General features: G+C 30.9%; 1 protein-coding gene across 1 annotated transcript in view; it reads right to left on the reverse strand.

The window, feature by feature from the left end:
• LOC124368222 (beta-3 adrenergic receptor-like) overlaps positions 1–11,249 on the reverse strand; it is a 31,449-nt gene extending 20,200 nt beyond the window's left edge. The window contains exon 1 of the mRNA XM_046825496.1: positions 11,228–11,249. Coding sequence (XP_046681452.1) covers positions 11,228–11,249 — 22 coding nt within the window. The remainder of the gene's footprint in view (positions 1–11,227) is intronic.
• Between the last annotated feature and the right edge of the window lie 6,203 nt (positions 11,250–17,452).

Here is a 17,452-nt window from a genome sequence, read left to right on the forward strand (position 1 = left end):
GGACAGACACACACAATTTAATTCATCAAGCATCTCAAGTAATATGGTTAAGAAACTCCTATTAGATTATATTAGTGTATATAATACTATCTTAACTGTCTTATACCGTGAAAGTAAATATTTTCTGTGATTCAAATATAATGCATTTTTATGTCGAACCTATACAATTCTTGAGTTTAAGATTTCAAAAAAACCATACACGTAGACTAGAATAACAAGCTATACTTACATTCTTTTTGAAGAAACATCGTAGGTGGTATTATATTTGCACTAAATGAAATTGATAAATTACGTAAATGATATAAGCACGTAAATAATATAATATATTTACTGCAATAAGTTATTAATAAACAGTTCAGATAATAAGTTTGTTTATTCCGCGTATTTTTAGTTACAATAATGGCTATTTTTTGAAAGCGTATAGACTTTTATAGTTTTCCTTGTTCATTATTATATAATAAAATGGTTCTTGTACACCACACGAATCGGTTTATGAGGTCCAATATTCTAAATATGGTTAGACATTTCCAAAGAATTTTTAGATCTATTTGGAAAAAGTCCTTGTGTTAAAATACCTACGTTGAAGTATTTTAATAAGACCGGAATAAAAGCCAAACATAATGTATCAATTTGGTGCAAAGGTTTTGATTTTATTGGAAATTAAAGTTGTGAGCAAATTCAAATCCATACCTAACGTAGTATATTTGAAGACGTAAGTGTTATTTAATTTTAAGATAAATATAAATGAAATATAATTCTGGGGAAGTTAAATCCTAATGCATATACAGGCGAACTTGTCATTTCCCTTTTCATAGTAACGGAATAAAATGTTGACTCTCAAGGAAGTTTAGAGTAGGGCTGACTTGTGTACAAGAAGTTAGCTTTTGTCCTATGTCCATTGCCATACACCGAAGGAAGATGTCTGACATTACTGGCTCTACGTTGACTATTACTGCAAATTAATCACTCTGTATGTGGGGCAGACTTATGTACAAGATTTTAGAATTTGTCCTATGTGATTATCGCCATAAACCGATGTAAGAAGTCTGATATTAATGGATCTACGTTGCCTATTACTGCAAATTAGTTACTTTGTATGTATGACAGACTTGTGTACATAAAGTTAGCCTTTATCCTATTTAGATCATTGCCATAAACGTAGGAATATTTCTGACTACTGACTATATACTGACTATTATTGCATATTAGTCACACTGTATGTAGGACAGACTTGTGTACATAAAGTTAGCCTTTATCCTATTTAGATCATTGCCATAAACGTAGGAATATTTCTGACTACTGACTATTATTGCATATTAGTCACACTGTATGTAGGACAGACTTGTTTACAAGAAGTTAGCCTTTATCCTATTTAGATCATTGCCATAAACGTAGGAATATTTCTGACTACTGACTATATACTGACTATTATTGCATATAGTCACACTGTATGTAGGGCAGACTTGTGTACAAGAAGTTAGCCTTTGTACTGTGTATATCATTACCATAAATCAAAAAAAGAAGTCTGACATTGCTGGCTCTATGCTGAATATACTGCGAATAAGTCACTCATTTTAAATGTAAAAACTCACTTATTCTCAAAATCTGTAATTGTTTCAATCATAAAATAATCATGATACTTTTGATGTGATGTATAGTTAATTTCTTTGTTTGAAGGTTATTTTGACGATGGAAGGATTGTATGGTTCATGAAACAAACAATACTGACTCGAACCATGAAATAATAAAGTTAAATCAAATTTGACTAGGGAAATGAAAAAAATCTGTAGGATAACAAAAAGTACTGAGGGTTAAATTAAAACTAAAAATTTAATAAAAATTTGTTTATAAAACCATAATAGTAGTTTTTTTCCTCACCAATTAGTTCATTTCGATATGACATTAATTAAATATAGATTACAATAAGAAATGTAGTGAGTGATATTACCGCTATAAAACAGATCCATTTTATATGCGGTAATCATGTGTTTCATGAATAGTAATCGTCAGTTGCATTAGAATAAACTTTTTTAACTGTAACATTTTAATTTTTTTCTTGTGGTTATTCAAGAATACTAATTATTACTGTAAAGATTACCGTAGTTATTGTCAATCTTCATATAAGTCTTGATTAAATAATTATTTTAATTCTAATAATATATAATTAGATAAGAGCAGATAATTAATATTTATAAGAAGGATGATATCAGGTAATATGAATTAGGGTAGTTACCTATTTATTCGAGCCTATATAACCATGCAAATAATACTGTGTTTAACCCTTACAGTGCTAGAGTTTTATGAAGACTGTGAAGGAAGATCTAGATAGTGTTAAGTAAAGTGTGGCGTTGGCACTCAAGATGTTTAAACATCTCATATAAAGTTAATCCTAATTTAAAGTAAGCTTACCTTAGCATAATAGTCTGCATAACATAGCATGATATTATTATTTTTTTTTAATTAAAGAGCACTTTGAAACAATTTTGAAGAACACGTTACTGAACTTGAATAGGATTGGTGATAGAACGAAGTTAAAGTAAAACATCTTTATTTAATTTTTGAAAAATGTTATATGTAACTGCGTAATGTTTATAGGCTATTTCAAAATGTTTAGACAATTTTGTAATTTTCGAAAAGAAACCTTTGAAACGCAAGTATAGTGTTTTAAAAATTCGCCTAGCATATGAAAATAACTTTGATTTTATGTTTACAATTGCTTTCCTTACGCTGTAATAACATTCACACATTTCTAAGTCATTCGTCACAATAAAAATAATAAGTTAGGTTTTCACCAAAGTATTTAGCTTACAAAAACTAATTAAATTATAAATACAAAGCCTCGCCAGTCGATCCCCAGAACTAAGCGTTATTGTTTACGCTGAATGAAGATAATTTAAACTGTTCTTAAGAGTTTATTTAGCGGAACCCATTTTGTCACTATTATAGGATAACCCGTTCTCTCAATATCGATGAGGCACACTATGTACACATGAAATCCTTAACAGCCGGCAGTAGAGAAACGCCCTGAGATTTTAGTTGTACCCCATAATAACAATTTAAACTAAAAATATTGCTTTGCCCTTATGTTTTCTCGTATAGATATACATAATATGTAAAAATATAATTAATACGTATAAAAATACTTTTTTCTCTTGGAAAGTGTATACTGCTTGATTATTTAAGTGGTGGAGATAAAATGTTTGGAGATTTAATTTATAGATAGCGAGTAAAATTATGTAAGAACTAAAAATCGTTCTACGATATTTTATTGCTGGGGATAAAACATTGGCCTCGTGACGAAAATAATAACGAAGGGATATTTTTGGCAAGCTGTTATACTCTTTTTCGGTACAGCTAATTCAATTCAAAAACTATCCACTAAACTAACAAGTATTTGTTTTGACAAGTACATCCTTTACATCCTAAGCAGTTTAAGTTAGATTCAAAGACAATACTGGTAACTTACTTTATTTTCAACTAGTAGCCTACCAGGTTATTATGCATATAACAGGCTCGGCATTAGTTTGCTAGTTACACTCAACATTACTATACAGACTATTGTGCTATTGTAGTTACCTGTGACACAAGACAATTTGCAGCACAATACGACAGCAGAAAAGCCTCTCACAGTGGCAGCGCAGTGCGTAAATCAGTTGACTGTCATAACTTTAAAGTTAAATATTGTAATTCGTGTTTCCCTTGCTGGTACAACTCTCAATTAAGCCATTTTTCATAAAATAATTATATTTTACGATTGTATGAGGGGGTTATATATGTTAAAATAATGAAAGTTTCAGTGAGTTAGAGAGGGTACTAAAACGCCAGAAAATCTCGAAACACAAATATTGTCATTAGTTTATAACATGTTCTTTCCACTCTAAAATTGTTTGATACCTGTGATCAATAATCAGTGAATAAAAATCTCAGATGCTTAGGCCTTATATTTATATTCTAATTCGCTTACCAATTTATTTATTATTCTCTTTTCTGGTTGCCATCATGGTTTCATAACTGATTTTATACTTTACTGCGTTAACTTTCATTTATATAAAGGTGAAATCGATAATGGTGGTTGTAAAAGGATGGGGTTTGGCTGAATAAATAAGTTTCTGAGCAAACTGAATACAATCATACGAAATACTACACGCGACAATAAAAAATGCCTAAGCTATTTTCTGAGAGATATATATGTAAATATAATGCCATAAAATCAGTACGATGTAATGTGTAGAAAGTATTTCCTAGTTAAAATTCAACAAATTCGGTTAGCAAAGGTTACTGTAACTGGAGTCAATGCAAAGGGAAGCTTCTTCAAGCGTGGACATTTGAAAGCTTTCTCTACAGTAATGAGGGGACATTACTGAAACTCATTTAAAATAGTATTTTTACATTATAAATGAAAAACGTGATATCTTGAATGAATTATAACATTCCTATACTAGCACATATTTACTTAGTCCATGTTTTATTTAACCTGAACAATAAATATATAATTAATATAAATATAAAAAATAACTTAGCAATATTATTTCCCTTATTCAGACTTATATTAAGGTTACTTATTACTTTACATTGGTTTTAGCGTATGTTAAATGAGGGAAAAATAATTCCCTTTTGTTACAATTAACAATTATAAACGTATCTGAAAAGAACCGAAAGCTATTCTTTTATATCTAGTTTTTTTTGTGGGACAACTATATCAATGTTTGAAATTATAAGTGTTGAGTATTTACGATTTATACATTTTAACAGAATCAGATAATGTGTAACAGTTATAGTAATGACCGTCGTTAAATACTCAATTTCGTAGTTATATTATATCAGATACAAGAAGAATTATTAAAAGACTTTGAACAAGAATTTAATTTACATCCGTTATATATGTGACAAATCGTTCATTTCTCTTTAAAATACAGCAAATAAACTATAATAAGAAAAATTTAAGCTAAAAGCAATCAATTGCCTTTTGGAGGCCAATTAGCAATGAATTAATTCTGTAATCAACAATTAAATGAATCATTTGTACCAAATATTCAACTGATAGTGTTTTGTTTATGGTCAGTATCATTACATAGAGAATTATTTGTTGATGTACCCACGTACTTAAAAAATACTTGAAAGAATTTTAATAGATATATAATTCATAGGAACAATAGCATTAAACATAAACTCACATAACAATATCATTACATAAAAGTTTATATGCTTCCGGAGATAAAAATGTCTTCAAATGAGTCTTACTTCAAGAATGCATGTGTTAAATGCCGCGTAAAAATTTTACAATATTTAATGACCTTAGTATATATTGGGGAAATGCGTACAAACTCTTACATCTAGAAACAGGTATTTGCGGAATTATAGGTATTGGCTATACTCATGACAGTGTTAATGAACCGCCATAAAACTATTTAGAGTTTAATAGAATATTAATTTCAAATATTGCCTAATGCTGCAATTGGTGTAATTTATTCAGAGGAACTTTGCAACCCATTTATAACGGTTTATAGTTAATTAGGAAAGTTTACTCAAAGTCAGTTTATTGATTTGATCACTGAAGATTTAATTCCTTCATCCTTTTATACACTACTGCATCGTTTCAGGTTCAATAGCCCTTGCAAAGAACTTCCATTTGGTAATATTAGAATGCAAATTGAATTCAAATTTAAATATTAAATTTCCAACTATTTGTCTTAAGATTAATTTCGTATTAATTAATGTTTTTGCTTTCCATATTTAAGTAACAAATAAGTTTTAACAATCAAATCTTAAACAAATAAAAAAAGTGATGCAATAAAAATAGTAATCAAACGTATCAACATAAACGAAATTAGTTCTTTAAATGTAAGTTTAGGATTTACCAAAGTTTTATCAAGTGGCTTACTTATGATTTATAATTATATGATAATCTGAAACACTCTTTTCAACAAATTCGGTCTACCAAGCAAGCATTCAACTGCATATTAAAAATACATTAGAAGAGAATTTGTATACAGCTTAAACCGGTGGTAAAATAAATAAAGAACCAAAAAATCCTTAGATTAGATAAGATTAAACCTTATTGAGCAATTTATGTCATATAGTTCAAGTAAATTCCGTTTTTATTTCTTAAGGTCACAAATTCTCTTGGCGAATATGAAATTTTTCAAAAAGCAGAAAGATTTATCGCATGTGTAAAGCATAAATTTAACTTTTCTGTTCTTGGACTCATCATTCGAACAAAAAGTGCACTTAAATAAGGAAACCCAAATTTAAGCGATATTTTGAATCGTATTCAAGCTCTGTGATTGATCACAAAAAATAATGCGGAGTACAAGAATATTTAACACTAAGATATGTTATCTCAAATCAGAGAATATGGATTTATGGACTCCTATATAGTCATGGTTAATTCTATTTGCTGATGGAAATTTACCGTCGATTTAATATGTCTCTATATATAGGAAGTAGATTTTGTCAGACACACGCGTTAATGTATCAAGATTCGGTGTTCAAATGTAGAAATAGCATGAAATTAATGCAGCGCCACGGACGGTCGTGATGTTATAAAACAGTCTGGGATGTGAGTGTATTATCCGGAAAACTCGTTACTTTGAATGCGAAGAATTTATGTAAGCCCGCTTGCTGACAACTATGATTTAACCTCATACATGTAATAACAAGTGATAAATTTAAATGCACTTACGATTAAATTAAAAAATGCTGTTGATATCAATATGAACTTTGAAGCAGAGATTAAAAATATAAGTAAAATTGACATAATTATTTTCACAATGGTGTAATTGTTCTATGGTATCCGGCGACTTAACTTGTACAAGTATTTCGACGTTTTCCAATTTATTAAGACAGTCCATTAATGAAGAGACTTAGACACAGTTTTAAACGTTTTCAAATTACAATATAAAAATATCGTTATATTTGATTATATTTATATCTATAACATCAATAAAAAAATAAATATAACAAGTTTGACACGATATAAAAGAACTTGTTGCTATAAAATATGAAAATTGATCAATTCGGAAGTTAAATATTAATAAAAGTAATTTTTTTGAATTTCAGCAAAAATACAGCTTTTAGCAGTTTTTGACTCTTTTTTAAACTCGTTTACGTTTCGAGAATACCTCACCACTATATATCTATAAACCGGTTGAAATGCCTAAAGTATTAAATATCATTAGTTGTGAATATTCAGTTTAATTCCAGTTCACCTTCTTCTTAATGCAACGTCTGAAATCTGACTCTGTCACAGGCTTGATTTATGGAATCTGTAGTCATTATAGTCTAAAGAGATTCAAAAACAATCGCTGATGAAAAAATTCACAATGAACTCTGTACACAGTTTTGACTTTATTGACAACCAGAATACAATACATAATGTAATATAGTTGAAGAAGAATTATCAGTGTTCCATCATAATAGTTGTGCGACAACTTATATTTTCCAATTATAGTTCGTGCAAAGTTGTTGAAATGTTTTAAAAAATACTTATTACTTTAAGTAAACACCATTCCGACTCTGAGGTAATTTCGTTCCTTCCATTACATGTGTTGGTAGTATTGCTGCAGTTGAAAAAGAAACATCACCGGGAGCGATACAATGCTGTGGCCATTAAAGGATACACATCATTACAGTTAGAACTGACTTGAAGATGTTGCACAACACTCACTTCCCCCTGAGTCGTATCCATCTCATATGACACATTCTCCTTTTATCTCAAAGCTCCATTGTGTAAATGAAAATAGTTCATAATATGGTTACTTTGATATAAAGGAAACTGTGGGTAAATTCCTATAATACGAGTATTTATATTTCAAGGAACAAATCTAATATTTAAAGAAGCAATTGTTAACATAAAAAATACCAATTATTTAGTCTTGGAGTCAAGATCTAACTTGCACTTTATAAGCACACATAGAGTGGTTCGATTCGATAAAGAGATTTTTTCTGACAAACAAATCGTTCGTCCGCACTATTTTAGGTGGAGGCCAAAATTAGAAGTTATTTAAAGAATTAAAATTATGAAAGTATAACTTTGTTTTAAGGCTATACATACAGGGTGTCAATTAAGTCTGATACCTCTTTTTTAATTTTTGAACCACAATAGAAAGAAATACCAAAGTTCACATGTGCTTACTGGTGATAGTAACGCACACATCTGCCCAATTACCGACCGGATAATCCCTTTGGGGGACGGTCCACAAGGATTCAGACAAAATTCTTAAATAGCAGCATAGGTCAAGTTTGGTATCAAATTAAAGGTCTTACTTAGCAGAGTACAATGCCGCAAACCGGACTTCAAAAGGTGGATTCATTCAGCAGTTATAGCTATTTGAATTTTAAAACAATTGAACAATGTAAATTATTAAGTATTACAAGTAAACACCAATTTTTAAGTACCTGTGATCAAAGTAAGTGTTCAAAATGTTCCCCTCCCATCATCTGACAATGTAGTAATCGAAGCCAGGAATCAATAATTATTACCAATAACACAACTACTGTTAGAATGTGAAAGTGGCAGATAGAGTCATACACAGCATCCACAGAAACTTAACGTTTGGGAAGGTATTACAGGAAATCAAATTATGGGCCCATTATTTATCAATGGTAATTTAAATGGTGACTCGTATCTAGCAATGCTCCAAAATGAGATACTTCCTGCACTACAAGCTGCTCTTGGTCGACAATTTCAAAGATTTTATTTCCAACAAGATGGCGCGCCACCACACTTTGCTCTCCTTGTAAGAGAATACTTGGATACAATATTTCTTCACAGATGGATTGGAAGACATGGTGCAGTAGAGTGGCCTGCTCGTTCCCCTGATTTATCTCCGCTGGATTTTCTTCTTTGGGGATACCTCAAAGATAAAGTTTATCGTCCTAAACCTCGAGATTTGGCGCACCTAAGAAATCTCATAGTCCAAGAAGCTCAAAATATTCCTCGTGACTACCTTCAAAAGGCAGTGGATGGCTTTTACAACCGCCTAGGACATTGCCAGACGATGGGAGGGGAACATTTTGAACACTTACTTTGATTACAGGTACTTAAACATTGGTGTTTACTTGTAATACTTAATAATTTACATTGTTCAATTGTTTTAAAATTCAAATAGCTATAACTACTGAATGAATCCACCTTTTGAAGTCCGGTTTGCGGCATTGTACTCTGCTAAGTAAGACCTTTAATTTGATACCAAACTTGACCTATGCTGCTATTTAAGAATTTTGTCAGAATCCTTGTGGACCGTCCCCCAAAGGGATTATCCGGTGGGTAATTGGGCAGATGTATGCGTTACTATCACCAGTAAGCATGTGTGAACTTTGGTATTTTTTTATATTGTGGTTTAAAGATTAAAAAAAGAGGTTCCAGACTTAATTGACACCCTGTATTATAGCTTGAGACACTTAAATCAAAATATAAGGCGTTTAAGTAATAGTTTATAAATAATAGGTAACTTATTACCATGAGATAAGTTAGTAATTGGCAGTGAGTACTGAAACTATGATGTAACCAGTGCCAGTATTCATTACTATTAGGGAACGCTCCTTCTTGCATCGTATCGTTAACAAACCCGGCCTTGTTGTTGCTCTGAAGCAAGTTTCAGCCTATAAGTGCATATGCCTCATAACCATTTTTTGATGTATTTACCATATATAACTGAATGGCGAGAAAGTAAAGGCCACACGAAGTCAGATTGAACTTGATAAAGATTCCAAGACAGCTTAACCTGAGGCAGAGACTAGTAACTTTTAGGGTATGAAGATTACATGTAGATGCTGGAGACCTAAATGGGGTGGTTTCTATAATCCTTGGGCAATATTTTTATAAAAAATCTTGGATTATTGCTATACGTGTCTGTTTTTGATAATTAGTGAGCAATACCTGCTTTCAGAGGTTAAAATGAGCCAATGGTGTATAGTGTATTTAGGTATTCGTTTGCTTGGAAGTTTGACAATTTCTAGTATAATAAGATACGATGTACACTAACCTAATTATTATTATAGTCAGTTAGTATAATGGGACGTAATAAATATTTTAATACTACACCAAATAACGTTTCAAAAATGGTAAGGTCTGTCTGATTATTGTTTTTTTTAAAGCAAGCCATAACTCTTTATATATATATATATATATATATATATATATATATATATATATATATATATATATATATATATATATATATTAAAGGATTAATGGAACTTGGATTCTAGGGACCCAAATTATTGTTTTGGTTACTCTTTTGGCACCATGAATAACACATGTTTGAGATGCAGTTGTAAACTAAGAAGTTAGTGAAAAGACTGCTTATGCTGATGAACTTGAATTCAGAATGAAAATATGGATTTAGAACAAGAAGCAAGTGATAATAAGGGAGGATACGAAATAAAAAACTGATTACGGTTTTTTTTTTATTAACCAAATATGTTTAATTTTACTATGCTATTATTATTCTTATTATTAATTACAAGATTTTGATTGAAACATACATTCAAAAGAAAAGATTTTCAAGATGAGATAATTTATATTTGTTATATGCCTATGGGTTTTTATGTTAAAACTATATTGAATAAAGTAAACTGTCTAACAATTTCAAGTCCATCATGAAATATCACTCTCTCCTTACTCCTATAACTCAATCTTTATAAATTAACATATTTTAGCAATATTTATTATGAAATTATACTATTATGTCAGGCACCAGAATCCCATCTTGCTGCACTAAATCTAAATCTTTATGAATTTCAATGGAAACCTCGTCTGGTAACGTTATTGCGACTATCAGACAAGAACTCTTAACTTCAGGTCTTATGATAATTTGGGGTTAATCTCTATCCCCACACAATAAATCCAACAATAGCTATAACTATATCTAGCTATAAATATCAGACATAGATCTATGAGGGCGTTATCTAGCTCTCCTAATTCTAAAATATTTAATAATACAAAATAAAAATAGTAGTAACCTCATTAATAACCTGCCTAACTAGAACAATAAAAGGCAATACGGTGAGGTGACTATTAAGAATCATGTAGTTTCTCATACGAGGGTTCAGTTGTTGCTTCAATATGACAGTAAAAAAATTATATTATCAATTTAACAATAGATTAGTTTTCGTTCCTTGAGTGATAATTAAGTGTTTAAAAAATTAATGAAACCAGATTTATCAGAGAAACGTAAGGAAATATGGTTCATCTCTTTCTTATAAGTTATTATTACATACATACCATCAGCTGTGTCTATGCTCATGCTGCGAAGAGGCCCCGCTGCCTACTACCGCTGCTGCCATAGGCACGGTACCCTGTAACATAGCATTACTTATGAGTGTAAGGCTACATATATACCATCAGATGTGTCTATGCACATGCTGCGACGAGGCCCCGCTGCCTACTACCGCTGCTGCCATAGGCACGGTACCCTGTAACATAGCATTACTTATGAGTGTAAGGCTACATATATACCATCAGCTGTGTCTATGCTCATGCTGTGACGAGGCACAGCTACCTACTACCGCTGCTGCCATAGGCATGATACCCTGTAACATAGCATTACTTATGAGTGTAAGGCTACATATATACCATCAGCTGTGTCTATGCTCATGCTGTGACGAGGCACAGCTACCTACTACCGCTCCTGTCATAGGCACGGAACCCTGTAATATAGCATTACTTATGAGTGTAAGGCTACATATATACCATCAGCTGTGTCTATGCTCATGCTGTGACGAGGCACAGCTACCTACTACCGCTGCTGACATAGGCATGATACCCTGTAACATAGCATTACTTATGAGTGTAAGGCTACATATATACCATCAGCTGTGTCTATGCTCATGCTGTGACGAGGCACAGCTACCTACTACCGCTGCTGACATAGGCATGATACCCTGTAACATATCATTACTTCTGTAAGGCTACATATATACCATCAGCTGTGTCTATGCTCATGCTGTGATGAGGCACAGCTACCTACTACCGCTGCTGACATAGGCACGGTACCCTGTAATATAGCATTACTTATGAGTGTAAGGCTACATATATACCATCAGCTGTGTCTATGCTCATGCTGTGACGAGGCACAGCTGCCTACTACCGCTGCTGCCATAGGCACGGTACCCTGTAACATAGCATTACTTATGAGTGTAAGGCTACATATATACCATCAGCTGTGTCTATGCTCATGCTGTGACGAGGCACAGCTACCTACTACCGCTGCTGACATAGGCACGGAACCCTGTAATATAGCATTACTTCTGAGTGTAAGGCTACATATATACCATCAGCTGTGTCTATGCTCATGCTGTGACGAGGCACAGCTGCCTACTACCGCTGCTGCCATAGGCACGGTACCCTGTAATATAGCATTACTTCTAAATGTAACTTTTATGCCTTCAAATTTCTGCAACTGATCCTGATACCCAAGTGGTAATGAACTTTATTCCATACTTTATGTTCAACTTCTTTAGATTAGTCAACAAGAATAGACCACTAAGCTAAAAATGATTTTGCATTTACTATTGTCTATGTTGTCTACTATATCTTAAAAAACTATCCTGCATTTGTGCGGCAGGCGAACGCTAAGCGAAATGGTGATGAAACGATCCAACATACAGTGGAATAACTCCGTTTGTACTTATAGTACAATACAGTACAGTACTGGTCTTAAATAAAAACTGATTTTATAGATTTGCCAAAATGCAATCATTTTAAATTTAGTTAGAATTATGGCTACCAACATTTCTTAACCCTCTCTTTTAGAAAACACGATTAAAATTATAAATATATTTATTTGCGAATGAAACATATTATTAGTGTTTTTAAAATACTTATAAACTTATAAATACTTTTTTGCACTACATGTATTAAATGTTTTTTAAATTAGGGGATAAAATATATGTTATAATGGATACAGCGCAACTCTTAGTATGAGACCGTACATTTTCCTTCTTTCAGGATCTAGGTCCCGCAATCAAAGAAAATGCTTTCAAGAGGTTGAGATTTTCCAATAAAAGCTTTGAAAACAGTTTAGGAAATGGCATGTCAGCTGTAGTAGCGGTATAGTCGTAGAAATATTTTCATTTCTATTTAGTGAGATTGTAAGCTTATTCATCCCATTGAATCGTATCACAAAGTTTCTATTCGTATTAATCCACACCTTAAGCCTATTATTAATATATTCCAGTATCGTAGCAATTTAGAGTGTACAGAAATATTTACGCTATTCATATTTAGGCTAGGTGTGTTAAGATTAATATTAATTTCAGTTGTATCATAAGTCTTTAAATTTAATTCTGCTATATCGAAAGCTGTTAAAGCTCTAGACGTAGTTAAGACTTTCAGTAGGTTAGTCAAGCCTTAATGTTTAATTCAATCGTATCATAAAACTTTTAATTTTATTCTGCTATATAAAAAGTTGTTAAGGCTATAAAGTCGTACATAATACTGTGACTAGGTATGTCGAGCTTTAATGTTTAGTTTAATTAAATCTTAATCCTTTTAAATTTATTCTGCTGTATAAAAAGCTGTTAAAGCTCTAAACGTATATAAGACTTTCAGTAGGTATGGCAATCCTTAATATTTAACTCAATCATATCATAGGCTTTTAAATTTTAGTCTGCTATATCGAAAACGGTTAAAGCTCTAAAGTCGTATATAATACTAACAATAGTTATGGAAAGCCTTAATGTTTAACTCAATCATATCATAGGCTTTTAAATTTTATTGTGCTATATCGAAAACGGTTAAAGCTCTAAAGTCGTATATAATACTAACAATAGTTATGGAAAGCCTTAATGTTTAACTCAATCAATCATATCATAGGCTTTTAAATTTATTCTGCTGTATCGAAAGCTGTTAAAGCTCTAAACGTATATATAAGACTTTCAGTAGGTATGGCAATCCTTAATATTTAACTCAATCATATCATAGGCTTTTAAATTTTAGTCTGCTATATCGAAAACGGTTAAAGCTCTAAAGTCGTATATAATACTAACAATAGTTATGGAAAGCCTTAATGTTTAACTCAATCATATCATAGGCTTTTAAATTTTAGTCTGCTATATCGAAAACGGTTAAAGCTCTAAAGTCGTATATAATACTAACAATAGTTATGGAAAGCCTTAATGTTTAACTCAATCATATCATAGGCTTTTAAATTTTAGTCTGCTATATCGAAAACGGTTAAAGGTCTAAAGTCGTATATAATACTAACAATAGTTATGGAAAGCCTTAATGTTTAACTCAATCATATCATAGGCTTTTAAATTTTAGTCTGCTATATCGAAAACGGTTAAAGCTCTAAAGTCGTATATAATACTAACAATAGTTATGGAAAGCCTTAATGTTTAACTCAATCATATCATAGGCTTTTAAATTTTAGTCTGCTATATCGAAAACGGTTAAAGGTCTAAAGTCGTATATAATACTAACAATAGTTATGGAAAGCCTTAATGTTTAACTCAATCATATCATAGGCTTTTAAATTTTAGTCTGCTATATCGAAAACGGTTAAAGCTCTAAAGTCGTATATAATACTAACAATAGTTATGGAAAGCCTTAATATTTAACTCAATCATATCATAGGCTTTTAAATTTTAGTCTGCTATATCGAAAACGGTTAAAGCTCTAAAGTCGTATATAATACTAACAATAGTTATGGAAAGCCTTAATGTTTAACTCAATCATATCATAGGCTTTTAAATTTTATTGTGCTATATCGAAGACTTTTAAAGCTTTAATGTCGTATATAATCCTCTGAGGTGATATGCCAAGCTTTAATGTTTAATTTTATCATATAATTTTAATCTGCAATATTTAAATTTTATTTTCTTATATCGTAAGATGTTTAAATCATAAAGTCGTATATAATACTATCTGTAGATATGACAAGCTTTAATTTTTAATTCAGTCGTATCATAGGGCTTTTAATTTTATTATGTTATATCGAAAGCTGTTAAAATGTTATACTCGTATATAAGAGTTAGTATGGCAAGCATTAATTTTTAAAACAGTCTTATAATAAGGTATAATAAAGGTCGTATAGTAAAGATTCTTTAATTTTATTATATTATATACCTTTATTTATATTTATAAATATAGTATAAATATAAGTATAGTATCCTCTAAGGAGGAATTTAGTTGTATCATAAGCCTTTTAGTCATATTCTGCAGTATTGTAACCTATTTCGAGTTAAAGTCGTATACAAGGTTTTCATAAGTATAGTGATCTGGAAAGTTGAATTCAATCGTATCTTAAGCTTTTAGACGCGTCATACCAAGTATGGTTGGTAATATATCAATCTTTTTATTCAATTAAGAAGTTTTTTGTAGCTTTTTTTTCTTTATTCAGTCGTGGCATTTCGTGGTAAGCCAGATTTATTGTATAGATTTTTAGTGATATGGAATCTATTGTTGTGCGTACTATCCAGTCGTTTCGTGGTCATTACAGTTTTATTTCGTCATCTAATCATTCAAATTTATCATACTATAATTATTTGTAATTTACAATCATACTATTGTATTATAAAGAGTTTTAGTAACGCGTTCTCACATAGGACAGAACGTGTTAAACCTTATTGATGATGGTCAATGATAATTGTTTAGTTCTTTTATGTGTTACATAATAATATCTTGCCGACCATTGTGTTAAACAAAATAACTCTATCTAGAACTGGGTAGTAGCACAGCAGCAGCTGACCAGTGTTTTCTGCTAAAATCAAATGTTGCTGAACAATTAGCGCTGGCTTCCCCTATACACCCTTTTACGGGAGCAATCTATTTCTCTAATATAAGGAAGTTTTATGGGATTTTCTTTAAGATTAGTAAAGACTTGAAAATAATGACGCTGTCAAAGTCTTAAAAATAAGAAGACTTATGAAGCTGAAACATATTTATTTTTGACAGAACTCATGTATCACTAACTATTTATTTTGACAGAACTCATGTATCACTAACTATTTATTTTTGACAGAACTCATGTATCACTAACTATTTATTTTTGACAGAACTCATGTATAACTAACTATTTATTTTGACAGAACTCATGTATCACTAACTATTTTATTTTGACAGAACTCATGTATCACTAACTATTTATTTTTGACAGAACTCATGTATCACTAACTATTTATTTTTGACAGAACTCATGTATCACTAACTATTTATTTTTGACAGAACTCATGTATCACTAAACTATTTATTTTTGACAGAACTCATGTATCACTAACTATTTATTTTTGACAGAACTCATGTATCACTAACTATTTATTTTTGACAGAACTCATGTATCACTAACTGAGCTTTTTCATCAAACTATTCTAGAGACATAACATTGTTTTACAGAATTCCTATTCATGTAATACTTTTAGGGACTTAAAATTGAACAAACATTAAAACGGATGGTGGAATGTTAGGCGATAAATGTTCTTTTTTTCCGTACATAAACAATCAATCCAACAACATTCCACCTTTGGAATCAAACATTGAAAATTATACTACCTGTGCATTACTGAATTGTTACTTTTAGATGAGTAAGTTCCACTGGTAGCCTTGGCCAAAATTTATTAATAATGGAATGAGCAGTTGAGGCCTATGCATGATCCAAAGATTGGTTATATCACTTATATTTAACTATAGCAGTATATAGAGGGTAGAATTTTCATTTATTCAGTTCTTACCTTTAAATCTTAATATTATTCCAAAGTTTTAATTTGGAATAAGCTAAATTTAGTTACATTATTATAGTATTTAATTTAATGAAAAAGCTGTTACTCTAATTAACCAATCAATCACGCGAATAGGCAATAAGGGTTTATACCATCAGATATAGTAATAATCGTGTTATTAATTTAATGGACTATATTCTTAATAGCTATGCTATAAATGGTATAGTATTAATAGTATAGAACTCTAGTATGAAGTGGTGAATATAATTCAGCAGTGAAAAAGATGGTGAGATAACTGGTTGTCTGCCTAAAACAGCAATTACCCTAAAAATACATACGTCACGCTGTGTATTAGAGGTTTTGAGACCTATATTGCTAACCCTACATGACGGTTTTGGAAACATGGGGTTGAAAGTTAATGGATAGAAAGTCATGACATTTATGATATCTGTACATACCCGATCATGATATTTACTTACAAGAGATATAATTTGTCTTCTTTTAGTATTTTACTATTACCCGTACACATTTATAATTAATTGTCATTTGATTTAATACATTAATAAGTAAAATAAATAAAGTTAAATTTTCAGCTTTAATTGGTTAAATTTTCAGTTCAATATTTGACTTAATACTGGAAATGACTAACTCATTTGTCATTACTAAAATATTATTCCTAAAAGAAAAATACGTTTTAAATTTCGTTTAATTGGTCATTTGTATTTGGTTACAATACATAAGAATGTAAAAAATTAAAAATATATTTGAAAAAATAACGTGTACTGCATCT

Source organism: Homalodisca vitripennis, chromosome 8 (assembly GCF_021130785.1).
Source record: "Homalodisca vitripennis isolate AUS2020 chromosome 8, UT_GWSS_2.1, whole genome shotgun sequence".
Classification (NCBI taxonomy): Eukaryota; Metazoa; Arthropoda; class Insecta; order Hemiptera; family Cicadellidae; genus Homalodisca; species Homalodisca vitripennis.